This window comes from Sorex araneus, chromosome X (genome assembly GCF_027595985.1).
Source record: "Sorex araneus isolate mSorAra2 chromosome X, mSorAra2.pri, whole genome shotgun sequence".
Classification (NCBI taxonomy): domain Eukaryota; kingdom Metazoa; phylum Chordata; class Mammalia; order Eulipotyphla; family Soricidae; genus Sorex; species Sorex araneus.
Genome location: NC_073313.1, coordinates 346356229 through 346384040, shown reverse-complemented (window position 1 = coordinate 346384040; position 27812 = coordinate 346356229). Strand labels below are relative to the sequence as shown.

The following is a 27812-nucleotide window of genomic DNA, read 5'->3' as shown; positions in this document are numbered from 1 at the left end:
GCAAAGCCAGGAGTAACCCCTGAGCATCGCTGGGTGTGACCCAAAAAGAAAAAAAAAAAAAAAAGAAATGATGAAAAACTGAGAACAAAATAGGGAGTGGAATTAAAAAGGGAGCTCCAGTGAGTGATACCTCAGAGAGAATGTCAACAATTCAGAGGCAGTTACTTGGTGATGTAAAGGACAAAAAGAAGTACATATTCTACTCTTTGGGGTCAAGGGAGATTGGGCCACACCTTGGCTCTGTTCTAATGGGTCTCTTGGAGGACTTGTAGTGTGGGGAATCTAACCAGAGTCTCTGGTACAATATTCTACTCTTAAAATACAGAAAATGAAAAACAATGTACCTTTAAGGAAGTATATTTTCTTTTTTATAAGTAATATATTTATAATAATACTTATATTTTATAAGTAATATGTATATTATATATTATTATAAAAGAAATATATATTACTTATTTAAAAAGAAAATAAAAAGTGTAAGCTAAATCTAATTTTTTTAGATATCCATTTTAAAACTGGCATTTTTACGGTGTGTTGGCATTCTTTTAATGATTAAAAATTAAAAATTTAGGTGCTGGAGTGATAATACATAGGGTAGAGTGTTTGCCTTGTACCTGGCTGATCCTGGCACCTCCTACTGTTCCCTGAGCCCTTCAGGAGTGATTCCTGGGCACAGAGTCAGGAATTAGCCCTGAGCACTGCAGATGTGGCCTGAAAAACGAAATGAAACAAAGAAAATTAGAAATATGAGAGATAACTGAATAATACAGTATGTACATTTCTTCTCTTTTAAACACCTTTTGAGGTAAGATTGGCTTACAAGAGTGTAAACATTAGTAAGTTTTAGGGATACAGTGTTATCACACCACACTCATCTCAAAAGTGTCAATATCCCTCTGTTCTGTCCTCAGAGTCTAAGGGTTTGTGTTTACTGGATATTGTTTATTCCGGTTTGTTTCTTTATGTGTGGTATGTAAATTATGTGCAGTTCTTTAACATGTTTTAATTGTAGTTTATGTAATATGATTGCAGTTGTGTTTAATAGTATTGATGTACAGTTATGGTACTTACTACCTACTACCAAAATTTCAGGACCCTCCTAGAAATAGAACTTCTGCTTACTTTTCTAAGTTTTGTATGTCTAGTTGGCCCTCGAATTATATAGAACGTAAGATCACCAACCACCATGAGAGATCAGAAGTATTAAGTTATACTTTTGACCTTTTGCAATTGGAATCGTACTGACATTTGTTTATATTTCTCTGAATTCCAATGGTGTTGTGCTTACTCTGTCAGTATAAAAGTTTTGCTAGATTTTGAGGGGAGGAGGACCATACCTGGCAGTGCTCAGGGGATCCTCCTAGCTCTGTGCTCAGCGGTTGTTCTTGTGGGGCTCAAGGGACCTTTTGCTGCTCAGGAAATAACCAGGGTTGACTGCTTGAACAGCAAGTGCCTTAATTTCTCCGTTCCAGTTTCCAGACTTCTTTTCAATGTATTTTCTTCACTTTTCTTTCTTTCTTTCTTTCTTTCTTTCTTTCTTTCTTTCTTTCTTTCTTTCTTTCTTTCTTTCTTTCTTTCTTTCTTTCTTTCTTTCTTTCTTTCTTTCTTTCTCTCTTTCTCTCTTTCTTTCTCTCTCTTTCTCTCTCTTTCTTTCTTTCTTTCTTTCTTTCTTTCTTTCTTTCTTTCTTTCTTTCTTTCTTTCTTTCTTTCTTTCTTTCTTTCTTTCTTTCTTTCTTTCTTTCTTTCTTTCTTTCCTTCCTTCCTTCCTTCCTTCCTTCTTTCTTTCTTTCTTTCTTTCCTTCTTTCTTTCTTTCTTTCCTTTCCTCCTTTCCTTTCTTTCTTTCTTTCTTTCTTTCTTTCTTTCTTTCTTTCTTTCTTTCTTTCTTTCTTTCTTTCTTTCCTTCTTTCCTTCTTTCCTTCTTTCCTTCTTTCCTTCTTTCCTTCTTTCCTTCTTTCCTTCTTTCCTTCTTTCCTTCTTTCTTTCTTTCTTTCTTTCTTTCTTTCTTTCTTTCTTTCTTTCTTTCTTTCTTTCTTTCTTTCTTCTTTCCTTCTTTCCTTCTTTCCTTCTTTCCTTCTTTCCTTCTTTCCTTTCTTTCTTTCTTTCTTTCTTTCTTTCTTTCTTTCTTTCTTTCTTTCTTTCTTTCTTTCTTTCTTTCTTTCTTTCTTTCTTTCTTTCTTCTCTCTCTTTCTTTCTTTCTTTCTCTCTCTCTCTCTCCCCCCTCCCTCCCTCCCTCCCTCCCTCCCTCCCTCCCTCCCTCCCTCCCTTTCCTGCTTGCTTGCTTGCTTGCTTGCTTGCTTTCCTTCTTTTTTAGATTATATTTGTTGTAAAAGGTCTGTGTGAGTGGATTTTGTGACTTTTCCCCGTCTCAGTCAGGTTATATTGTTGTATTTATTGTAACATTTTTTTTGTTACAATGTTTTGATTATAAATTCAATGCATGCTTGTTTTTAAAGTTTGGAAAATACAGAAAATTTAAAATATAAATATAAAGTATGTATTATACTATTCTCATTTTTTCAGGGAAAATTTAGTTTTGAGGCTGAGCTCCTTTAGGCAAAGTGTCATTTGGGGGTTTCTGTTCTCTCTATGTACGAGACACAAAATTAATTCTTGCTTGCATGGGAGCTAGCTTAGTCTGGATGCTACTTCTTTTCTTCTTTTTCTTTTCTAAGTAAAACTGTTTGGGGTCCTCACAATCACTACTCTTGAAGTCCAGATATCCCTGGTGGTTATTCTGTTCTAGTCGGACTGTGGTTGAATGTGAGGACCTAAGGAGGCAGGTGCTTCTGGGCCCTCTGGTGCCTTGGATTACCATGCCACCCCAGTGGTGCTGGGGATAGGGCACCACCAGGACACACCCTGTGTGCTTGGGGTCCTCTGTTGCAATATCTGGTGATTCATGGAGGACCATCCAGTGCTAGGATCTACGGGTTGGCTGCATGCAATGCAAGCATTTTTGTTCAACCTTGCATTGTCTTTCCAGCCCCTGTATGTTCTTTCTCTCTCTCTCTCTCTTTTTTTCTTTATGGGTCACACCTGGTGATGCACAGGGGTTACTCCTGGCTCTGCACTCAGGAATTACTCCTGGGGGTGCTCAGGGGACCATATGGGATGCTGGGAATCAGACCCGGTCAGCCATGCGAAAGGCGAATGCCCTACCCGCTGTGCTATTGCTCCAGCCCCCTTATGTTATTTTTTAAAGTTAAAATCATGGTGAAATTTTACTGAACAGTGAAAGGAAGAGAAAGAAGTCATCTGACTGGCAAAAACATTAGTGAATATGTATATTTAATTTTTTTTTTTACTTAAAATAACAAAAGGGAAGCATGATATATAGTTAGCCCAAGTTATTTGTAGCAGAGACAGAAAACTAAAGCTGTTTAATATGGAACCAATGGGTAATTTTATGTCAGTTAGTTGATATTTATTCAGCAGGAAACAGCATATGATACAATATTAAAGATAAATTTTGAAAGGTTGGAAATAATAACTCTTTTTTCTCTTTTATGTTTTGTTAAACAGGATGGCTTAAATTCATTGGTCCTTGATTTGGATTTTCCTGCTTTGAGGAAAAACAAGAATATAGATAATTTTTTAAATAGATGTAAGTATATTTAAACTTAATATAACTATTTTGGGGGGATTTCATTTTATTTATTTTTAACATTGTAATTTAAAAAAAATTATTTATTTTTTTTATTAATGAGTCACCATGAGGATACAGTTATAAATTTACCCATTTTCGTACTTGTGTTTCTCTCATACAATGTTCGAGAACTCATCCCTCCACCTAATATAACTATTTTAATAAGAGATTTATGTTTGATATCATAATAGCCCTCCCAATTTAACATATTTAAAATAATCCCATGATGGGCCCCCAAACTAGCCAATCAAAAAAATAATTACAGATTTAACTGAAGATTAAAGTCCAGTTTCTTGTAATAAAAACTTATTAACAATGATGGTGAGTTTCTAAAATATTTTTTATAAATATGATTGATTTGACAAATGCAATTTTTTTAAATTGTAGATGAGAAAATAGTTAAAAAAATCAGAGGTCTGCAGATGAAGGCAGAAGACTATGATGTTGTAAAAGTTATTGGAAGAGGTGCTTTTGGTGAAGTTCAATTGGTAAGAAGTTTTGTTTTGTTCATTTGAGATTATTTTTGAGGGATGAGATGGGATACTTTTAGCAGTGCTGAGGGGACTATATGATACTAGGAATTGAAGTGTGATTGTGAAATAAGTACTAGAATTTACTAGTTTTTAGAGGAGAAATTATAGACTCTGATGTGTCATGTTGTTGTATAGGGTAGTCATTGAAAATTTAGTGTGTTTAAATTTTAAAATTTAAATTTTAAATCTTAAATTTAAAAAATTTTAAATTTTAAATTGGGTTGGAGCGATAGCACAGCGGTTGGGCTTTTGCCTTTCATGTGGCCGACCTGAGTTTGATTCCTCCGCCCCTCTGGGAGAGCCCGGCAAGCTACTGAGAGTATCGAGCCCGTGCGGCAGAGCCCAGCAAGCTAACTGTTGGTATTGGATATGCCAAACACAGTAACAGTAAGTCTCTCAATGAGAGACATTACTGGTGCCTGCTCGAACAAATCGATGAGCAACGGGATGACAGTGACAGTGTGTTTAAAATGAAAAGGGATGGGGCTGGAGTGATAGCACAGTGGGTAGGGCATTTGCCTTGCACATGACTGACCTGGGTTTGATTCTCAGCATCCCATATGGTCCCCTGAGCACTGCTGGGAGTTAATTCCTGAGTGCAAAGCCAGGAGTAGCCCCTGTGCATCGCCGGGTATGACCTAAAAGCAAAAAAAAAATGAGAAGGGAAATGAAGAAAAATTTAGATGGATTTTTGTTGTTAGTTTTCAATCTTAAATTTTATTTGGCTTTAAAATATGCAGAACAAAGAAAAACCTATGCATTTTAAGATGAAAAATAGTTTAGCATATTGTTAATCTTGACCCTAGAACTTTTAGTCTTAGATCTTAGTCTGTTCCTTTAGGTGGAAACTCTTGAGTGAGAATGAAATGAAAAATATCTAAGTGCTTCTTGATAGCCTTTTTTTTCCCCCCCTCTTTTTGGGTCACACTTGGCAATACTCAGGGGTTACTCCTGGCTTTGCACTCAGAAATTACTCCTGGGGGTGCTCAGGAGACCATATGGGATGCTGGGAATCGAACCTGGGTTGGCCGCATGCAAGGCAAATGCCCTACCCACTGTGCTTCACTTCAGTCCCTTCCATAGCCTTTCAAGATTGATTTGTGCATGGTAGTTCAGAAGATATGTAGGGAATGTTTTACATTTGGTGTATATTCAGCATCCTGCACCGAGTTGCCAGGTTTCCATCAAGCCTAGGGCTTTATAATACAAGGAAACTGCTCCACTGCCGAGGTAAATGCCTGATCCTACGGTTGGCATATCTTTATGATGATTTTTTTTTTCTGGTATACTGAAGAAAGTTTTATGGTAGGAAGTATACATTTGATCCTGTGAAGTACTTTTTTGGTAGTCACGATCACGATCACGAAATCCCGTTAATCACCGATTTCTCGGGCGGGCTCAGTAACATCTCATTTCGTCCTTTTCCTGATATCTTAGAAGTCTTATCTTGACTCAGCCCTCCTAATGATGTTGCACTGGGGGTTCTTCAGGGTCAGGGGAATGAGATCCAGCCTGTTACTGGATTTTGCATATGAATACATTATGGGAAGCTTGCAAGGTTGTCCCACGTGGGCAGGAAACTCTCAGAAGATTGCCAGTTTCTCCCAGAGGAAGAAGTAGGCTAAAGATATCGCGTGGCCGCAAAGCGGCTTTTTTGGTAGTAGAGTTAAAAAATACATTGCCACTAGGGATGTAGCTGAGTGATTAAGTCTTACTTGTGTGAGGACCTGGGTTCAATTACTGGTAAAGTGGTCTGCACCCAGCCATGTTCACACCAGAAGGCTTATAATTGATGTCCTCAGAGAAAAGGCTTATTGTGAAACTAACTTTGGTAGGTTACAGCAGTTGTGACATAGTATTTAAGAACTAGAATCAGAATCACTGTTGAATTTCCGGTCTTACTTGACTGTGAATTTCAGACAAGTTATTAAACCTCTCTGCTTCAGTTTTCTCTCTGCTTAGTGAGGATAATGATAACACAATATATAGGAGAGTTAGTATAAGCATTAAATGTGATGTACATAATTTGTTTCTGTAGTATAATTGCTCAGTAAATGTTAGCAGTTAATGTCCGATATAAAATAGTTCATTTATTCATGTATCCAAATATTTAATCAGGGTCTGTTATGTTGCAAGAGCCATGCTTATCTTCATAGATAAAATAATGTGGTGTCTTATTTTTCTGAAAATGGTAGGTTTTATGGAGGAGATAAAGACTTTCATTTAAACAAGTATTTTCAGATTATGAGAAGTACTGTGAAGAACAGAGGCACATGCTGAGAATAAGGGAGAGTTATACTTGGGAATAAGCAAAGACCTTTCACTGAGAACATGACAGTTGTATCAAGAACTAGAAGAATTAGCCACAGGAGGTATTGGGGTCAGAGGCAAAACTCAGAGGAAATGTCATTAATCCAGAGAATGCCAATTAATTGGAGCATAGATTTCCTCATTGGAAAGCTGCAGTTATTACTGATAAAATTTTTGTAATTCCAGGAAAGTAAAGCTTGTTTAGCCTTTTTTATCTTTTGTTCCTAGAGGTGTATAAGTTTTTATATAATGAAAGGTCTGTGACCATAGGTAATTTTATCTAATATCACTATTATATTTGCTCTTTGAGCTCATTTATCACCCTTTATCGTATCAACATGTCTCACCCAACACCCCCCTTGGTTTTTGGACTACACCTGGAGGTGCTCAGGGCTTACTCCTGGCTCTGCTCAGGGATCTTTTTCTGTTAGTGCTTGGGGATCATATGCTGTGCCAGGGATCGAACCTGTACCAGGAATCAAGGCAAGCACCCTACCTGCTGTACTGTTTATCCAGCCTCATCTCTCTCTCTTTTTTTTAATGGCAGATAAAATGGTTCAGTGATTCGGTATAGTGGACTGATTATGAGCATGTACTTTGGAGCAGTCTTCTTTTCTTACTCAGCCCCAAAGTCACCTGGAGTACTGGGAATGTAGCTTATCGGAGAGCGCATGCCTTGCATGTAGAAGGGTTTTATCCCTGACACCATCAAAAAGAGCATGCCAACTCTTATTCCCACCACTGAATAACCTTCTTATCATTAATATACAGCTTTTAAATAGATCTAGTGATGTATAAGTGGTGTTGTGTACATGATTTTGTAACTTCTTAAATGTATTTTAAAAATGTATCTTGCCACATTTGTATAGCAATTATAATACACTGGCACGTTTCTAAGCAATTTATAATATTAAGTCTTTACAATAGTCCTTCTAGTTTAAGAGTAGAGATTATCCATCCTGCAAGCCACATGAAATCATGTAGGCTGACCCTGGAACACGACAGGATGTATCCTTACAGGCTGCCTGAAGCCCATCTGCCTGTATTGTATGGCCCACAAATGATAGCATAAATATCCAAATAGCCGTTGGCAGAAGAAAGGTTCCCCATCTCTGTTGTAGGCATCTACTGCTAGTACCCATTTTATAAATGGGGAAGTTTAGGTAAATAGAATAAATAGACCTTCAAATTCTCTCCCTTAGCCCTCTTTTATTGCCTTCACATTTTAATCCAAGTTAATCTTTTTGTTGTTTTATTGATTTTTGTCAGAAAGTGAAAGTGCTGGTTAAAATGGATGAAGACCATATTAATTACATCTTTGCAAATTTATTGTCTAAAGTTAACTGAACTCACGTTACTGTTTGACAGACTATTTCTCTCAGATGTCATATACATTTGTTTTTGTGTGTCTTGCTCGTGGGCCTTGTACAGTCAGCCTTTCTAAGAAGTGTATGTTTGTGTGCATGCGTGTGTGCACTTTTATTTTCTCTGGAGAGAAACAAGAATGAACATTCCTTTGGTTCACCTTATTTTCATCCCTGTAATTACTGATTATAAGTGTGGGTAGTGCTTTCTGAAAAATAGCTAGAAGTACTTGGGTGAGTGGAGGGCTACTGAGGATTAAGCCCAGAACTTTGTATATTAGAGGCGTGCATTTTACCACCAAACTGTATTCCTGGTTTCCTTTTTCCTTTGATATTTTAGTCACTGTGGCTTACAAAGCTATTAAAGGTAGGGTTTTTACACAGGAAACATTCCAGCATTACACTCTCCAACACAGTATCCCAGTGGCTCCCCCATTGCCATCTTCCCCTGTTGTAAACTTCCCACTGAAGTTTCTGTTTCTGTTGCCTTTGAGTCCCTTGACTTGTACTAGAAATATTAACTGTTGATATTTTTTGGGGGGTTAGGGTTGAGGGGTGGGACTGGAAATTCATAGTTTGACTAATTCTCAGATTAAAAATTGCAGCACATTAATTCATTTACCACATACTTAGTGAGCGTCTATTTTATTACTAATGCTGGTGTTGTGCCAGTCACCATGGTATAATGGAGATGAAGATGGGAATGGACAGTCTCTGCCTTTGTTGAGTTTACATTCTAGTATGGGTGACAGACAGTAGTACCTGCTAGGAAGAACACAGGTGGGCCTCTAATGCAGAGAACCATGAGAACCAAGAGTTCCTACTTTGGAATAGGGGGTTATGAGGAATTAGTTTATTAGCTGAATCAAAAAGGACCTAGTCTTTTAGTGGGACTGAAGTTATGTAGTGTGATCGATTTTTCTAGTCCCTTCTTAGTAACATTAAGGATGATGATGATGATGATGATGATGATGATGATGATGATGATGATGATGATGATTGATGATGATGATGATGATGATGATGATGATGATTTTCGCTTTTGGCTTTTTTGGGTCACACCCAGTGATGCAGGGTATTATTCCTGGCTCTACACTCAGGAATTTCTTCTGTTGGTGTTCAGGGTACTATGGGAAGTCAGGTAATTGAATCCGGGTCAGCCACATGTAAAGCAAATGCCCTACCCACTCCCACTGCACTCTCACTCTGCCCCATCTTAAAGGTTATTGATCTCCTGCCCCACACGTTCCCTGATCATCCTTGATACAGCCATAGGTCACATCGCTGGGTGTGACCCTGGAGCCCAGCCCCAGATCCTAGCACTGCCAGGGTGGCCTGAATAGTCTCTTGCACCCCAGGGTCCAAACAGGGCTGCATCCCAGGGCCCTTACACTAAACCGCTGGCCTGGTTGACTGAGAATCACTGAGAGGGACCTCCAAGCACCCCCAAAGAAAACAAAAAAATTATGACAAAAGACGGGAATTCAGAAAAACTAAAGAAAGGTAAAATGTACCTGAAGAGAAAAAGAAGTGACAGGACATGAATTGTAATTTATTAAGGTGATTTATTTGGCTAGGTCATTAGTTTATACTCTGTAGACTATTCGGAAGCGTCTTTCCTCCAACCCTCAGTGGGGTAACTACATCATATGTTGTACAAAAAAACGCATGTATGAGTAAAAAGGACATGCAGCTGAACACGGGTCAACAGAGGTAATCTGGCCCTGTTCTAGTTTGTAAAGTATTATAGTCACACATATATAGAATTAGTGTAAGTGGTTGGTAGCATAAATTCTGGATTCAGACTACTTTTAAACCTTGGTTTAATCATTGTCTTTACGGTTTTCAGCCAATTTTTTACTGAATCATCACTAACCCTAATGAGAAGATAAACATTCATTGAACAGCCATATTTGTTGACAGCTTATTTTTGCCTCCTTTAAAACACAATTAAAACTCCTTTAAAATCATGATTTTTCCTTGCTATATAAATATACTGGATTCTGGGGCTGGAGAGATAGCACAGCGGGTAGGGCGTTTGCCTTGCACTCGGCCGACCCGGGTTCAAATCCCAGCATCCCATATGGTCCCCTGAGCACGGCCAGGGGTAATTCCTGAGTGCAGAGCCAGGAGTAGCCCCTGTGCATCGCCAGGTGTGACCCAAAAAGCAAAAAAAAAAATAATAATAATAAATAAATAAATAAATATACTGGATTCTTCTGTTCTGATAGTAAGGGATATATTCAATAAATTTATTCAATATTCAAGAAATAGAGCCAGTATGTTGAGTAAACATATTTTATGTTTGAAAAATTGAAAATTTTATTTTCAATGTTTATATTTCATGAAATATTTAGTCCATTAAGATTTTTCTCCTTTATTTTCTGTAAAATGTTATGCTTATATTTTTTATTGTTTAACCCACAGTTAATTTTATTAACTCTTTAATATGATTATGTTTTCTCATTAAATTAACATACTAATAATTTTTGTGTTTTAAAAAATTAACAGGTTCGTCATAAGGCATCACAAAAGGTTTATGCAATGAAGCTTCTTAGTAAGTTTGAAATGATAAAAAGATCAGATTCTGCTTTTTTCTGGGAAGAAAGAGATATTATGGCCTTTGCCAACAGTCCCTGGGTAGTTCAGGTAAGCATACTAACTTTTATAAATTTATTTCTAAAATGGTTTATTATTTATAAGAATTGATTTTGTGTGCTGAAAGTTTCACATTTCATTGATACAGTGACAGTGCAGTTATTTTTGATGAGATACAATTCATTATACTTGTTTAATGTTCTTAAATAGCATGTTACTAGACATCACAGGTAATACTTAAATTGGTGGATAAAAGCAACAATTGTTTCTTTTTTATTTTTGATGTCTCTAGAACAAATTGGGTTGATTACTAGTGTGTTGTTATTCTCTGCTGATTCTTTTTCTTGATTTACTTTTTAGGGACAATAATCAGTCTTTCTGGGAGAAAACAACTTCTAGGGACCGGAGCGTTAGTACAGTGGGTAGGGCATTTGCCTTGCACATAGCCAACGAGGGTTCAATCTGCAGCATCCCATATGGTTCTCAAGCTCCGCCAGGAGTAATTCCTGAGTGCAGAGTCAGAATATTCCTTGAGCATCGCTGGGTGTGACCCAAAAAGAAAAAAAATCCCCCCAAATCCCGACTTCCTATAATAAAACTTTTTTTTTTTTTTTTTGCTTTTTGGGACACATCCAGATAAATTCTTAATCATTAAATGGAGGGTAATAAATTCCACTTTTAGTTTGGTTTCATAGCAACACTGATTACCATTTTCAGTTTATCATTTCATAAGTTGATATCTTTTTTTTTTTTTTTATTGCCAGGGTGGTGGCCATACCAAGCAATACTTAGGTGAACCTGGTGACTATTAAACCAGCCAGGCCATATGGCTCAATGCTAAAGCTGAGGATGCAGCTGGGGCCCTGTAAGGCCAGAGACCACCAGGACTATCTCCCGGCAGTGCTTGGTGGTCACCACAGCCAAAAGGGGCAGTACAGGGAAAGGGAATTTTCCAGGACTATGCCTTGTGATGCTGAGATGGAACATGGGGTACCAAGGATGCTTTTATGATTTTGTTTTATTTGGGGGCCATACCTGCCTGTGCTCCGGACTTACTCCTGATTCTGTGCTCGGGGATCACTCCTGACAGGCTTGGGGGACTGCAGGGGTTGCCAGGGAAAGAACCCAGGTCTGCTGCATACAGGGCAAATACCTTAGGTGCTGTACTATCTCTTTGGCCCCTCGTCCTTAACATGCTATCTTCTTGGCATGTTAACATGCCATCTCCTTGGCATTTTTGCTTTATAAATATGCTAACTAGACATTCATAAAGGATTGCTTAAGCAATAGAAGATTAGCTAAACTCTTGACTTCTGCAGAGCATTGTACAGTTGAAGAAGTAACAGATTACAATCGTGGCTTTCATAAATTGATCTGTAAATATATAAGTTAAACTTATATATTTAACATATATATAAGTTAAACATAAACATATATATGTTTACATATATATTTCATATATATATATAAACACACATGTATATGAAATGTTTAACTTTTAAAATTCTTTCTTTTCCCATGGGGCTGGAGTGATAGCACTGCGGGTAGGGCGTTTGCCTTGCACACGGCCGACCCGGGTTCAATTCCCAGCATCCCATACGGTCCCCTGAGCACCGCCAGGAGTAATTCCTGAGTGCAGAGCCAGGAGTAGCCCCTGTGCATCGCCAGGTGTGACCCAAAAAAAAAAACAAAAACAAAAAAAAAAAAATAAAATTCTTTCTTTTCCCTTTATTGATGTGTGGTGGGAGGAGGTGGTGGTGGAGGATTTGCATCCACACTCGGCAGTAGTGCTTATGCATTTCTGTTTTTTTTGTTTGTTTGTTTGTTTGTTTGGGGGCCACACTTGGTCTTGCTCAGGGCTTAATCCTGGCTCTTCACTCAGTGGTTGGCTGTGTGCCAGGCACGTGCCTTTCCCACTGTACTATCACCCCAGCCTCCCACATCTTTAGCTGTTGTGCTTGTTGAGGTCTCATGTTAATGCCTACCCTGACCACTGAGGTTAGCACTTTATTTGTGGTGCTTGTAGGATGCTTTGTCCTGAGTTGCACTCTCAGTTGAAACACACAAGTTATGGTTGGTGGTACCCAGTGGGGGTTGTTGTGGTGCTCATGTGTTTATCACTTTTGTGGTGTTTACATACATTTGCCTCTACTGTTGGTTTTGGTTTCATGGCTGGGATGGTAGACAGCAGAGACGCCAGAAAAGTGCTTTTGTATGTGGAACATCGGGATTTGAACTCACAACCATATGCTTTCAAAGCTGGTGCTCTAAGCCTCTGTGCTGTTCTCCCAGGTCCTTGAGAAAATTTGTCAAAATAGTGAACTTAGAATTAAAAAAAAATACTGTTTTTAATGTATTTATAGAGTTGTATAGCCACTTCTGCATTCTTTTATAGTAGCTCTTATCAGCTCAAAAATGCCCTGAACTTAGCAGTTTTTCTATAATCTTCTGTCTTCAAATCGTAACAATCCCTAATCTGCTTTTGTTGTCTGTATTTGCTTATATTAGAAATTTTATGTAATGAGATTATACAGTGCATATTTTGGTGGCATCTTCTTTCACTAAGCATAGTGTTTTTCAACGTTCATGTGATAGCATGCACCAGCACGATATTCCTTATTATTACTGAGTAATAGTCTGTTGTATGGCTATCACCACACTATTCACTTACTATATTTGACAGCCACTTGGGTTATTTTTATTTTTAGGTTTCCCTTTTCCCCTTACTTTAGGCACCATAATTTACAATACTTTAAATGGTAGGGTTTCCTGCTTACGGTATTCCAATACCATGCTCTCCACCAGACTGTACCCCCACTTTCCTACCTTTACCTGACCTGGCTAAGCTCAGTTCTGTAGACAAGTTCTCAGGTTTCTTTGCCTTTAGCCATTAGTGTTATATGCCACACAAGGGCTGTCATTCTGTACCTCTGCTTTTGACTAATTTCACTCAGCATGGTACTTTCCAGACCCATCCATGTAGCAGCAAATTGCATAGTTTAGTTTCTTATAATCAAGCAGTATTCCATTATTGTTTCCACTTTTTTGCTGTTATTAATGGTGCTGCTCTGAATTTTAAATATGGTGTATATGTTGACATATATATTAATGCATTTTTGTAAAGAATATATTTTGCCGTAAGATTAATGGATCAGATTGATAGGTCATCAATTTTCGTAGATTACTCAAACTGGGATTTAATTTTAAATTACTTATTTTTAAATTGCAGTCCTTATTTTTTAATTACTTTAGTATTTAATTATATTAAGTCCCCAATCTGACGTACTATTTATATTTTTATTGGAAAGCTCTTTATTTTTCTTATTATGGTGCAGTATAAATCATTGCTATCTGCATTTCTTAGAGATATATTCTCAGTTTAAATTCAATAGGTGAATATTGGCATGTTTCACACTTACTGATTTGATTGTATAGAAATTTTTTCTTGCAGCATTGAAGAGCAAACTCAAGACCTTCCTCTTTTTCTTTTTTTAAAGCCTTTTTATATCTGATTGTCCTTTGCCTTTTTTTTTTTCTGGTGTTGTTTCATCACCTAAATAGGTGTATATCTTAATAGGTGTATTCCCAAAAATTCAGTTCACTTTTAATTTAAAAAATTTTAAGTTTAAATGTCTTATGTTTCTCATTCTAGTCGCTCAACTTTTTAATTTGTGGCCGTTAGCTTACTTGCTGAAAAAGCCTGGAATTTGCTTAATTTTATCTTTATGGTATAGTTTAATATGTTCCTCTCTCATTTGTGTTTTGTAAGATGGCAGTTAGATACAGAAGCTTAGATTCAGGTGTGATTTGGTGGGGGCAGTGTGGTGGGACAGCTTTATGGTAATGTCTTGTCTGTCAGGAGGCGCATGCCTATTTTTATTCTGTTGTTCATCAGATCTTATGTTTCTTCCCTGGATTCATGAATATATAAAAGCTTCCATTAAGGGAACATTCTAAGTAGTAGTACTGTGCACATATAGGAGGGGCATGAGAAAAGAGACAAAGCAGACCAGAAAAACGTGAAACACAGTCATAAATTTGATTTGCATTACTTTGGGGTTTTGAGGTTTTTTTTAATTACTGTTGTTCTCCGGATATTTGGAATATAATTTTTAACTAATAGTTTATCACCGTGTAGAGCCTGCTCTTTACTAAAGATGAATTACTTTTTTTTAATCACAGATAAGTTCAGAAGAAACTTATTAATAAGAAAACTATTTCTAAAGTTATGTGGATATTTTAAAATGTGCCCCTCCCCCTCCAAGGTGTCAGCTTTCATTGTAGAGTGAATAGTAAACATTTTTCAACTTACCTTTTGTGTGTAAATTTCAGTGGACTTGTGTCGTTATATATTAAATTTGATGTTTGCTGAAGCTTTCTGGCTAAATATATTAACATTATTCCTGACTCAAAGGGAAAAACATTTGTACTCGGTACAGATAATTTGAACCTTAATAAGCTGTTCAAAGAGTTAATTCACATCAAATAGATTTTAAATTCAAACAGGTACTCCCTCTGCCAAAATGGTTACTTTTAGAGGATAAAAGGAAACTAATCTCTTACTTTGAAAACTGGCAAATACAAGAAAAGCATACTGAATTTGGTTTGCTAATATTTAAACTAATTTTCTATCTATTTGCATTAGTGGGATTTGACTACTTGTTAGGGTATAGTTCATATAAAATAAAAAATGTTTTATGGACCTTGATTGAGCTTATTTACAGATCTTTCAGGAAAAATATTACTATCTTTATGATAGTTTTAAAATTTTTTGTGATAAAATTTGTAGTATTTCCAAAGTAGAAAGTATCTTGAATCTACATGTTGTATTCAACTTCAACAGTTACCGCACATGACCAATTTTATTTCAGTCATACGGGTAATTGGCAGCTTTTAAATAAGACATCAAAAAGTTGGGGCTGGAGTGATAGCACAGTGGGTAGGGCGTTTGCCTTGCATGTGGCCGACCCGGGTTTGATTCCCAGCATCCCATATGGTCCCCTGAGCAGTGCCAGGAGTGACTCCTGAGTGCAGAGCCAGGAGTAACCCCTGTGCATCGCCGGGTGTGACCCAAAAAAAGCAAAAAAAAAAAAAGACATCAAAAAGTAAATATTTAGTTACTTATTTTTTAATTGAGTCACCTTGAGATACATAGTTACAAAGCTGTTGTTGATCTGGTCTCAGTCATACCATGTTCCAACGCTCATCCCTCCACCAGTGTGCATTTCCCACCACCAGTGACCCCAGTTTCCCTCCTGCTACATCCCCCACAGGCACATTCCATATATATATAATTCTTTAATAGAATCACCATGTGGAAAGTTACAAAGCTTTCAGGTTTAAGTCTCAGTTATACAATGCTCAAACACCCATCCCTTCACCAGTGCACATGTTCCACCACCAAGAATCACAGTATACCTCCCCCCCACCCCCCATCTCCCCAGCCCCCCACTCCGCCTGTGTAACTGGTAAATTTCACTTTACTTTTACTTTACTTTGATTACATTCAATATTTCAACAAAAAACTCACTATTATTGATTTGGAGTTTCTCCCCCCTAAAGTCGACCTGCTGAAAAGGAAGCATTTGATAATTTGTTTTCCATTGCTGAGAATGAAGCCATATGAGGTCGAGAGGCCGCACTAGCAGCAGACACATTCCTTTTCTCTCTCTTCGCCCCCCCCCCTTCCTTCCCTTTTGGGCATTATGGTTTGCAACACAGATACTGAGAGGTTATCATGTTTGTTCCTTTACCTACATTTAGCACCCAGTTCTTATCCAGAGTGATCATTTGCAACTGTCATTGCCATGGTGGTTTCTTCTCTATTCCAACAGCCTCCTCCCTCAGCACCTGAGGCAGGCTTCATATATTTGTCATAAAGTCAGATATATGGTGCCTAAAGTAAGGGGAAAAGGGAAACCTAAAAATAAAAATAACCCAAGTGGCTATCAAATATAATAAGTGAATAGTGTGGTGATAGCCATACAACAGACTATTATTCAGTAATAATAAGGATTTATAGGCGTGCACTCACACTCTCTCTCTCTCTCTCTCACACACACACACACACACACACACACACACACGTCTTTGGATCACAGTTGACATTGCTTGGAAGCACTCCTGGCTCAGATACTGAGGGGACCATGCCAGTACCAGGAATTGAATCTTGGCTTTTGCATGCAAAGCATGGACTTGAGCTGTATTCTGAGTTGAAAATCAAATAATAGTATATAGTACTTAGATAGTAAGGAAAAGAAGTCTATATACATTTTGATGAAATTGAAAATATTTCAATGTTTTTTAAAAAAATACGTCTGTAGGGGCCGGAGCGATAGCACAGCGGGTAGGGCGTTTGCCTTGCACGCGGCTGACCCGGGTTCGATCCCCGGCATCCCATATGGTCCCCCAAGCACCGCCAGGAGTAATTCCTGAGTGCAAAGCCAGGAGTAACCCCTGAGCATCGCTGGGTGTGACCCAAAAAGAAAAAAAAAATACGTCTGTAGGGGCTGGAGAGATAGCACAGTGGGTAGGGCGTTTGCCTTGCATGTGGCCGACCTAGGTTCGATTCCCAGCATCCCATATGATCCCCCTGAGCACCGAGAGGGGTAATTCCTGAGTGCAGAGCCAGGAGTGACCCAAAAAGAAAAAAAAGTCTGTAAAAAGAGAATAAAATTATTTTCAGGGAGAGATAATATGTTAGTAGTATATGCTTAATTGGGCTTCATAATGTTTCCTGCCTAAATTGATTGCAAATGTTCTGTTAATGCTAATATGCAGTAATATTTTAAAACTCATTTCTTAGGTAATTACTTTTTCACATAGGCACTGCCAAATACTACATATCATATAACATGTTTATTTTTTGATGATAGTCTGCTTCTAAAAGAAATTTAGAAAAATAGCTTTCATATGCTTTTTTATAGTTTCTCTTATTAATAACATCTTACTCTAATAAGTTACATTTGTTACCATAAATTACCAATATTGGTGCTTTGGTATAAACTAAAGTCTATAATCTACAGCTATTTTCTTAGCTTTTATCTAACATCCCTTTATTGTTCCAGGATTTCTTTCTAAAGAAATAAAGGCATATTACGTTAAATTATCACATCTTAGGCTCTTCTTGCTTGGGCAGTTTTTCACATCATTATTTTTTGGTGTTATTATTAATTAATTTTAGTTTTGGGGTCACTCCTAGCTCTCCACTCAATAATCACTCCTGGCCGTGCTTGTGGGACCATACGGGATACCAGAGATCAAAGCCAGTTGGGCGTGTGTAAGGCAAGTGCCTTACCCCACTACACGATCTCTCCAGCCCCTGCCTTTGAGTTATCTTTACAACTTTGAAGATTACTAGTTTATGTTGTTAAGCATAAATCATCTTCTGTTGAAGTTTCATGACATTTTTTTCATTATTTTGGGGTTTTTTTATACTTTATTTAAACACTGATTTACAAAGCTGTTTGTAATAGCATTTCAGGCATTTTGTGTTCCCACACCAATCCCACCACCAGTGTGAACTTCCCTTCACCGTTCTCCCATTTCCCACCCACCTCAAAACCTGCCCTTTTAGCAGGCACAAGATAATTTATTTTGTATTGCTGTTACAAGTAAATGGGTAATAGAATTATCAAAACATACTTCAGTAAAAAAAATAGTGAAAATGGTTGTATCTCACAATGGGGTTGTTGTCTGAGGGTTAGCTAAGCTGTTTGTTGCTACTTGATCCTTCTGTGTTAAACTGATGTACCGAGAATTTTCATCACCTTGATACCTCTACAGAGGTTCCTCATGAAGCAGTGAAGTTGGGCTGTTGGCTTGGCTGTGACTGGGGTGTGGATGTAAATGCTGGGGCTTCAGTGGGGCGAGGACTCAGCCCAGCCCCAGCCCCAGGGCATCCCAGAGTTTTCGGCCAGAAGACCAGTGTAGCCGTGAATTCTAGTGGCTTGGTTTGCATCTCTTCTGAGAGTAGTTGTGAGTCTGAGACTGGGTTGATGTATTTACGTGAGGGTGGCTATGGAATGTGTGTGGGGTTAAGGGCTTTTGAGGAAAAAAAGATGAAAGGCCAGTTTCACCATTTATAAGGGTACAAACTACTGTGTAGTCTGTAACTTGATGTTAAGCATATTTATTAAGTATATAGTTTTAATTAAGCATATTTATTACCTGTGAGATATTTTAGAAACTTGTCAATGTCTTCTTTTGGTATTTACCATTTAGCAATCTTTCTACTTTGTTAATAACTTCAGTTTGAAGCTCCTCTGTTGCAAAGTCTAAATAGATTTTGCAGTATAGCTATTTTCTTAAATGCTGTTGAAAATGTGGGGCTGTATTGGAGACTTTTATTTCGATTGTTATATCACGATACAAATTTTGCATATATACACTACTATGCCCTAAATGTTAGGTTGTATTGAGAAAGATTATCAAGTCTGTCGCCAAAGTTAATTTCCAAAGTTATTCAGTATATGATAATAGTTATTTGAGGGTGACTCCTTTTGTTAGATAAAGCTTACTCTCTGATGAGTTTGTTTAAATTTTGTAAAACTGTACCCTGCTCAACCATTGGTGTGCTGTGTGATACAGCAAGTGAAGATACTTAACTTCTGCTTTTGATCTACTCTGATACTTCACAGTCTGACTCCCAGGATTCATTCTAGTGTTCTTCCTTTCTGTCTTTATCACTTTTTCCCCTCCAATGCTACATGTTGTCTTTGGATCTCTGGTCTCTTTCAGACCTTAATCTTCTGTTGTTGAAGTTCATGTGCATTGTCTCATATTGTAGTTTATTTCTTAATAGTACTAAACAGTAGAAAATTATATAATAACATCGATTTCCACCAATACCTAGCATGTAACATAAAAAGCTCTTGAATTTTTTAAGTGATAGGAATGTCTTTGATGTGCTACTGAGGCAACTTCTTTGGCATTATGTGGATGAAGGAAGACTGGTGTCCAGACAGAATACACACATAATTTAGAGGACTGGAACTTTTATCTGTACAACCTTCCAGGAGGGAAAGGGAGCTAGAGATTGAGTTTAATCATAGGCCTAGTGATTGATTTAGCTGTGCTTTATGTGCCTCATGTAGGATGAGGCCCTGATAAAACGAAACGCTGGCTCGTGGTGGAGTTTCCTGGTTGATGAACACATGACTTTGTTAGGTGGGAGATTCACCCTGTTCCATGAAAAGGAAGGAAAGCTCTGTGCTCCCTCCCAGACCATGCATCCTTTAATATAAATCTACAAACCTGAGTTCTGCACAAGTTTTCAGAGTATGACTGAGTTCTGTGAGTCATTCTAGTAATTTTTCAAACCTAAATTGGTCTTAGGTTTCTTGTTTGTGATCTGTCAGAATGCAGGTGGGCTGGTCACACCCTGAGTATGGTCGAAGACTGGAAAGAGACTATTCTTTCTGTTTGTTTGGTTTGGTTTGTTTTTTGGGTCACACCCGTTGGTGTTAAACGTTACTCTTGGTTCTGCCCTCAGGGACTACTACTGGTGAGCTCGGGTACCATCTGGGGTGCCAAGGATAGACCCCAGTAAGGCGGTGCTCAAGGGAAGCACCGTACCTGCTGTTTTACTGCTTTGGACCTGGAGACCATTATTGTGGAAGATTGAACTTGTGGCGTTTAATTATAACTCTGAAATTTAGTATGAGAATTGCATTGGAAATAGCCAGTCAGGTGGAAGTCATATAGGGATATACACCACTTTTTGTTTATTCATTAGATAACAGACATTTGAATTGTTTAAAATAGTTTGAGTTGTAACAATGAGTAGTGCTACTATGGGCATTTGCATACAAGCTTTTCATTTAGATTATATTAGGGCGTAAGTGTTAAGTTCTATTTCGTTACTGTTATTCTAGAATCCTTGCACTTCCGTATTTATTTTAGAATCATTTTGTTGGTTTCAGTGGTGGGTGCAGGAGGGGTTTAGACTTGCTTTGAATCTAATTTAGGGAGAATTGCCATATTTAACAAAGTAATTAAAATAACTTTGCATTATAACAGACTAGTTTAAGTGTGCATTGATTTTGTATTAGTAATTAATAAGTCTCTCGAGTCTTGAGTCTTTCATTTGCTTCTTTTTCTTAGGTATCACATACTCCTCTTCAGTTTGTTTCTATTTTGGCAAATTATATCCTTGAATAATTCTTTGAGATGTGGTTTGTGAATTCATTCCCTCCCTCTTTCTTCTCCCCTTCCCTCTCCTCCCCTCCCTTTTTCTTCCCTCTTTGTGAAGTAAGGACATTTTTGAAATTTATTTAGGAAGATGTGAGGGGAGAGAGAGGGAGAAGTGGAGAAGTGTGTGTGTTCGAGAGAGAATCTAGACTTGTGTGAGGAAGAAACAAGCAGTGCTTGTTCAAGAAGAGCAAGCTTGAGGAGCAAGCTGTGGTTTCTGCATTTCTATAACTATACATAGTTTCTTGCCTTCTCACTTATTTTCTGACATTTTTCAGTATCGAGGTTACTTTCCTCAAAATTTTGAAGACATAATTCTGTTGTCTTTGACATTTATATTGTCGGAGAGATTTGCTGCTAGTATTACTTATTTTATGTTTTTGTACATGATACCTTTTCAAAAACTTTGAGAACTTTGCCATTAGATTTTTGTAAGTTCAGCACATTTTATAGTTTCTTTAGCACTTGGATATTCTTTTAGTCTCAGAAGTAGGGGGAAGGGGGCCTTCTAAGTGAGGTTTTTTTTTTTCTTTTTGGGTCACACGCAACAGTGCACAGGGGTTTCTCCTGGCTCTGCACTCAGGAATTATTCCTGGTGGTGCTGGGGGACCATATGGGATGCTGGGAATCGAACCCGGGTCAGCCGTGTGCAAGACAAACACCCTACCCTCTGTGCTATCGCTCCAGCCCCAGTCAGGGTTTTTTTTAAAATTTCTAGATCTTTTTGGAAAAAGTTCCTTTGCCAAATTTCTAGCTCTGTAATTTGCTTTCTCACTAGTCATATAGTTCTAAAACTCAGGTTCCTTTTTTTATATGAAATTATTATTTGACGTTACTTGTTATTCTATTGAGAATATTGATTCTTCATGTTTAATGTTTTTTTCTTTTTGAGACCCTGTCCTGTGGTGCTCAGGGACCCCTCTTGGTTTATTGCTCAGTGGTCAAACTCAGGCCTCTCGCCTGCAGAGCCTGTCCTCAGTCTGCTGAGCTATCCGTTTAGCCTGTTCTTAGTTTGTCCTTATTTTTCTGTTTCTTGTGTTAGTTTCCCTCAAGTGTTGGTAGGCTTGTTCTATTTGCCCCTACTTGTTCTTATAGAAACCGTTGCTATTTGCATTGACTTTTAGTACAGAGGAACATTTGTTGGGTGGGACATATGAGAATTGAGATGATTTTTTCTCCAGCTCTGCATGGGGTCAGTATCACTTACTCTAATACATGTAACACTTCCACTTGCTTGTTATGAGCAGGGGAGGAGAGGAGAAAGCCCTGTTTCAAATTTTGTTAGGGTCAGAGAAAGGGTATGGATAGAAAGCACTTGCCTAGTGTTCCAACAGGGTTCCATCCCTGGTTCTGCTGGGAGTGATCCTTGAGCTCTGCTGGGTGTGACCCAAACTCCCCCACTTGACTGTCACTATCACTGTCATTGTCACTGTCATCCCTGTGCTCATCAATTTGCTCAAGCGAGCACCAGTAACGTCTCCATTGTGAGACTTGTTACTGTTTTTGGCATCTTGAGTACACCACGGGTAGCTTGCCAGGCTCTGCCGTGCCGGCAGGATACTCTCGGTAGCTTGCCCTGCTCTCTGAGAGGGATGGAGGAATTGAACCTGCGTCGGCCGCATGCAAGGCAAACAGCCCCACTTGACTACTTGCCCAAATTCCAGTAGGACTGTCGGTTGTTCTTTCTAGGCATATGGGGCTTATGTCCGTTGAATCTGTTATCTTTGGGGTTCCTCCCAACAGTTCCTACCTACTTTACTCTTTTTCAGCGTGAGTTATATGCAATAATTTGTTTTCTCAGAAAATCTTTCCAAATTAAAACTTTCTGTCATTCGTTGTGTTCCTTCTTAGTATTATTTCTTTTTTAAAAAAATACTTCTCTTTAGATTGCTGCAGTGTCCTCCAAGAGTGAAATGATTTATTCATGTATTTTTTGATAGTTAAGCATGTATATACCTATGTTTGGTTTTTCTATAATTGTTTTTTTTTCTCTTGAAGATGTCCAATATGAAGTAATAAGTTGTTTGGGTAGTAAGGTCATTTGTCTTTGATAATAGTAATAATAGCTTTTGAATTTTATTCGATTAATGGTTTCAGTTTTATTAAACTTTGAAAAAATTTATTTTGTAGCTCTTTTGTGCCTTTCAAGATGATAAATATCTATACATGGTAATGGAATACATGCCTGGTGGAGACCTTGTAAACCTAATGAGTAACTATGATGTGCCTGAAAAATGGGCCAAATTTTATACTGCTGAAGTTGTTCTTGCTCTGGATGCTATACACTCCATGGGCTTAATCCACCGAGATGTAAAGCCTGACAACATGCTCTTGGATAGACACGGGCATCTGAAGCTAGCAGATTTTGGCACATGTATGAAGATGGATGAGGTAAGTATATTAGCAAGTAAAAAAACTATGAGTTATTTTAGAAACTAACTTTAAATCAGAACTTCATGGTTTTAAACAAAGATAAATTCATTTTGGCTAATTGTGGATGACTCAAAGTAAAATGTCCAGCCAGAACATTTCTTTACTAATGTTCATCAATGTGTAGAATGCTTCATTAGTTGGTTAGTGATTCCAAGAGAAAAAACTTCTCAAGTAACTTACTTTCCCGTTGAATGTTGACAGACCTTTGTTACCAATCAGTACTAGTTCATGTATACTGGGTAAAGAAGTACAGCACAAGAAATTAAGGAACCTCATGTTCTTGCCTCCCCTCCCCATATAAAAAAAATAAGAAGTTTGCCTCTTTTTCACCAACTCTGTGTGCATTAACCACATAGAATAAAATTGGGGGCATCATTTATTATGGTGTTTTATTTAACTGTTCAACATTTCATATTATGACAAATAGATTCTATAGAATTAACCTAACTTATTACAGTAGTTTTTGTTATAGAATTTATATCTTGGCTTTAAAATATAGTATGTTTTATATCATTTGTATTCTATCAACAGGTAGATTTAGATTTAGGTACATAGCTTTTCTATATGTTAATATATATTAACAGCAAATGAAATACTACCTTTTGTATAGTTTATCTAACCCTTCACTCTGCTTATAGCTATGTTTCTCTCTCTCTTTTTTTTTTCTTTTTGGGTCACACCCGGCGATGCACAGGGGTTACTTCTGGCTCATGCACTCAGGAATTACTCCTGGCGGTGCTCAGGGGACCATATGGGATGCTGGGAATCGAACTCGGGTCGGCCTCGTGTAAGGCAAACGCCCTACCCTCTGTGCTATTGCTCCAGCCCCAATATAGCTATGTTTCTCTTAGTTGTCAAGACATTTATTTTTTATTAGGTTGATTTTTTTCTTTTTTTCTTTTTCTCTCTCGTAGATGCACATGTGGTACTATTTTATTCTTCTGTCTTCTTTAGTGATCCATATTTTTCCAAGCTCAGCTGAGATTTAACCTAACCTAAAAAATTCTCCCTGATAATTCTCTTACTACTATCAATATAATAATGTCCTTATATGCTTTATAAACCATTATCTAGATTGTATGTCCTATCTACCCACCAAAACTTAACATCTTCTTACTTTATCTTCCTCATTGAGTCTGTTCCTGTGTTCTGCTGCATATATCAATCAATGCTTAGTAGGTGGAATATTGTACTCAAAGCTCCCTCTTGTGGTGTTTATCATAATACAGTATGGAATTGGCAAAATGATCTTTAATGAAAATGAAATGTAAAATAACTTTTTGATAGCATAGTAATTCTTTTAAAATTAATTATATTTAATTAGTAATGTGTTACATAACTCTCCCTAGAGTGTATTCTGATTTTCAGTTAAGCCAGAAACCTTTGGGTGTATGCAGAAACAGTAATCACACTCAGAATTTTAGGGTAGATAAAGATGAGTTGAGAAAAGAAAGCTGAGGCTCCAGAGAGCCAGTACAGTGGTTGGGCCACTTGCCTTGCATGCAGCCAACCTGGATTTGATCTCCCCAGCATCCTATATAGTCTCCTTAACACCGTCAGAAGTGATTCATGAGTGCAGAGCCAGGAGTAACCCCTGAGCATCACTAGGTGTGGCCAAAATCCAGAGTGGGGGGGTGGGGGGAGGGAAGAGGGGAGGGAGAAGATGTAGAGTATGGGGAACTTGCTATTTCCGAATAAGTTTAGAAGTGTAAGTAAACATTAAATTAGCTATCGAAACATTTAAGATGATCTCTTTACAATGTAAAGAACAGCGTCAGGGGCCAGTAGTAATAGTACAGTGGGTAGTGTGCTTGCCTTGCACGTAGCCAACCCAGGTTGGATCCCTGGTATCCCAAATGGTCCATTGAGTACAGCAGGAGTGATCCCTGAGGTACAGAGCCAGAAGTAAGCCCTGAGCACAACGGTGTGGCTCCAAAACAAAACAAAAAGAGGAAAGAGTACCTTCTATCCTTTTTTTTTTAAACTCAAGTGCCTATTGTTAGCTAATTATACTCTCGATACAACTTAGTATCATTAGTATTCTGTATAAGGACCCCCATCTTTTAAAAATTATGTTTCTTGCTTCTAGTTTTACTCTTTCTCAAGTAGGCAGCCACTGTAATAAATTTACTCTTGTAGACTCTTAGTGTATGTATAGCAATATAATACATAGATTATATTTTCTTCTTTCATTTAGCATTGTTTAATATCTAATTCAAATATGTGTGCACTATCTAATTTCTTCTTAGCACTCCATTGTATCTATATTAAGTTAACTTTTTGTATTCCTAGATCACATTTTAAATTTTATTTTTTGAGGCCACTCGTGGTGGTCTTCAGGACTTACTCCTAGCCTGTGCTTAGTGATCACTCCTAGCGTGGCTGGGGAACGAACACCCAGGTCAGCTGCGTGCAAGGCAAATGCCCTATGTACTGTACTAATGCCCTAGCCCTCCTGTGTCACATTCAACTCCTTGTTTTCAGTGGTGCTATGTTGAACAGATTCATAATGCTGTTCATGTGTATCCTGACAAGGGTATTTCTAAATACAGACCTAAAAGTGAGATTACTATAGTACAGGATACATGAAATATTTCCTGATCTTCAGAATTGCTGTAAATGTTAGGGTCTCTTGTTAGTAGTGAATGAGAAATCCTGTCTTTGCATACTCTTAATTGCTCTTCTCATTATTAACTCTCTAAGTGCTACCAAATCTGTTGGTATAAAGTAGTACTATTTTTGTGTGTGTGTATGTTTTGGGTCACACCCGGCAATGCTCAGAGAGGTTATTCCTGGCTCTGCACTCAGAAATTACTCCTGGCAGTGATGGGGGACCATGTGGGATTCTGGGGGATTGAACCCAGGTCGGCCGCATGCAAGGCAAATGCCCTACCTTCTGTACTGTCACTCCAGCCCTAAAGTAGTACTTTTTAAATTGTGTTTATCTGTACCTAGTGATGTCAGTGTTTCTTCATATACTTGTCAGTCTTACCTCTTTGTATAAATTGCCAGTTTTGCGTATCTTTTGATCTTTTTAAAAACTGACTTACTGAATCATTGTGGCCAAACCGCCAGGCATTCAGCCTCTGAAGAGTAGCCAGCTGGCATCTGCAGCACCCAGGAGTTGGGGATGGGCTACAAACCCATCGACCCTAGCTCCAGCATCCCTGGACTTGGTACCCACGTCCCTTTGGCTGAAAGTGTTCCATTGCTGTTGGGCAAGGTGCCCGGAGCTGTGGCCCCTTTCAGGCCATTGTTTAAGGACTTTGGGCCACCCTCCATGGACTGTGTGCTGGCAGTAAAGCCGCTGGGTGCCCAGGGCTTCCAGAGTACTACAAGGACCTGTCAGGGTCATGGAGGAAATGGGCAAAGAGATCCGGCTAACCTATGCCAGCAGCGAGAGTGCCCTGGAGCGCCTGAGGAGAGGCATCATTCATGCCCAGGCCCTAGTCACTGGCCTAGGCGGAGCGGAACCCCCACCCAAAACCCACTCAGAACTCCACATGCAGCACCTGCTTCTCCCTGGTCTTCCCCTCCTGTCGCTCTTTCCCTCCTGCGTTCCTCACCTGTGTTCCATGGTGGGCACCTGCTGGGATCCAGGGAACAGAGCTCATGCCGTGCAGCAGCATTCACAAGGACACCCTTGCTGCTGTCCCCGCACCCCAGACCCCAGACCTGTGGACAGTGGTGCAGAGATGATAGATCCTCTTGGCTCTTGCTCCTTGCTCTGTCCCACCACGGGCCCTGCCCTGGCCGCCTCCTCCCCCAGCAGGGCCTGCCTCCTCCCTACCTTGTCTCCTGGGTCAGAGCCACATGTCTCCCCTCAGTGTGTCTTTTGCTAAGCCCTTTTTATTTAAAGGATAAGTTGGAGTTCTGCTCTCAAAAAAAAAAATTGACATCTTTTTGATATCTAGGGATTCCTTATAAACAAGTGATTCAACAGTTATCTTTTGTGTCATCTTCCAGTTTATTTGCATTTGTATCTTTTAACAAAAATCTCCCTTTTTTTTTTTTGGTTTTGTTTTTTGTTTTCTCTTTTGGGCTGGTGGTCAGTCCACACCCAGGGATACTCATGTCTTACTCCTGGCTCTGTGTTCAGGGATCACTCCTGGTGATACTTGGAAACTACATGGGATGCTGGGGATTGCACGTATGTCAGCTGTGTGCGTGGCAAATACCCTACCCTCTGTACCACTGCTCCAGCCTTCTGCCTTTCTCATAAGTCAACAGCCAAACTTTAAAAATTCTTTTATCCAAATCTTCATTCTTTAATTAATGAGAATTGTGTAATGTTAAAGAACAGATAAATTTTTATTAAAAACTGTAGTATAAATTACCTAATTTATAAATTAGCTGTATCCACTGTTAATATGGAAAACAGTGCTACAAAGTTTATTGCTTTGTTTGCCTCTGACCTTGTTACTACTTAAAAGCTTTTAGAAGTGTCCATTTTTATTCTCAATAATCTATATACATGTAGAAGGAATCTGTAGTACATAGAGCCAAGTCTGGTCTGTGGCTTGGTTTTATACAGTTTTTGTGTTAAAAATGATTTTTCTTTACTGACTGGAGTGATAGTATAGAGGGTAGGACACTTGCCTTGCACACGACCAACCTGGGTTCTTTCCCTGGCATCCCATATGATGTACCAAGAGTAATTTCTGAGTGCAGAGCCAGTAGTAACCTTTGAGCATCAATATGTATGGCCCAAAAACAAAAACAAAGAATGTGAAAAA

The 27812-nt window shown here is 38.4% G+C and overlaps 1 protein-coding gene across 1 annotated transcript in view; it reads left to right on the top strand.

The window, feature by feature from the left end:
• ROCK2 (Rho associated coiled-coil containing protein kinase 2) overlaps positions 1-27812 on the top strand; it is a 105417-nt gene that overhangs the window by 31774 nt on the left and 45831 nt on the right. The window contains exons 2-5 of the mRNA XM_055119990.1: positions 3524-3605; positions 4035-4135; positions 10366-10503; positions 22774-23034. Of these exons, the coding sequence (XP_054975965.1) occupies positions 3524-3605; positions 4035-4135; positions 10366-10503; positions 22774-23034 (582 nt within the window). The remainder of the gene's footprint in view (positions 1-3523; positions 3606-4034; positions 4136-10365; positions 10504-22773; positions 23035-27812) is intronic.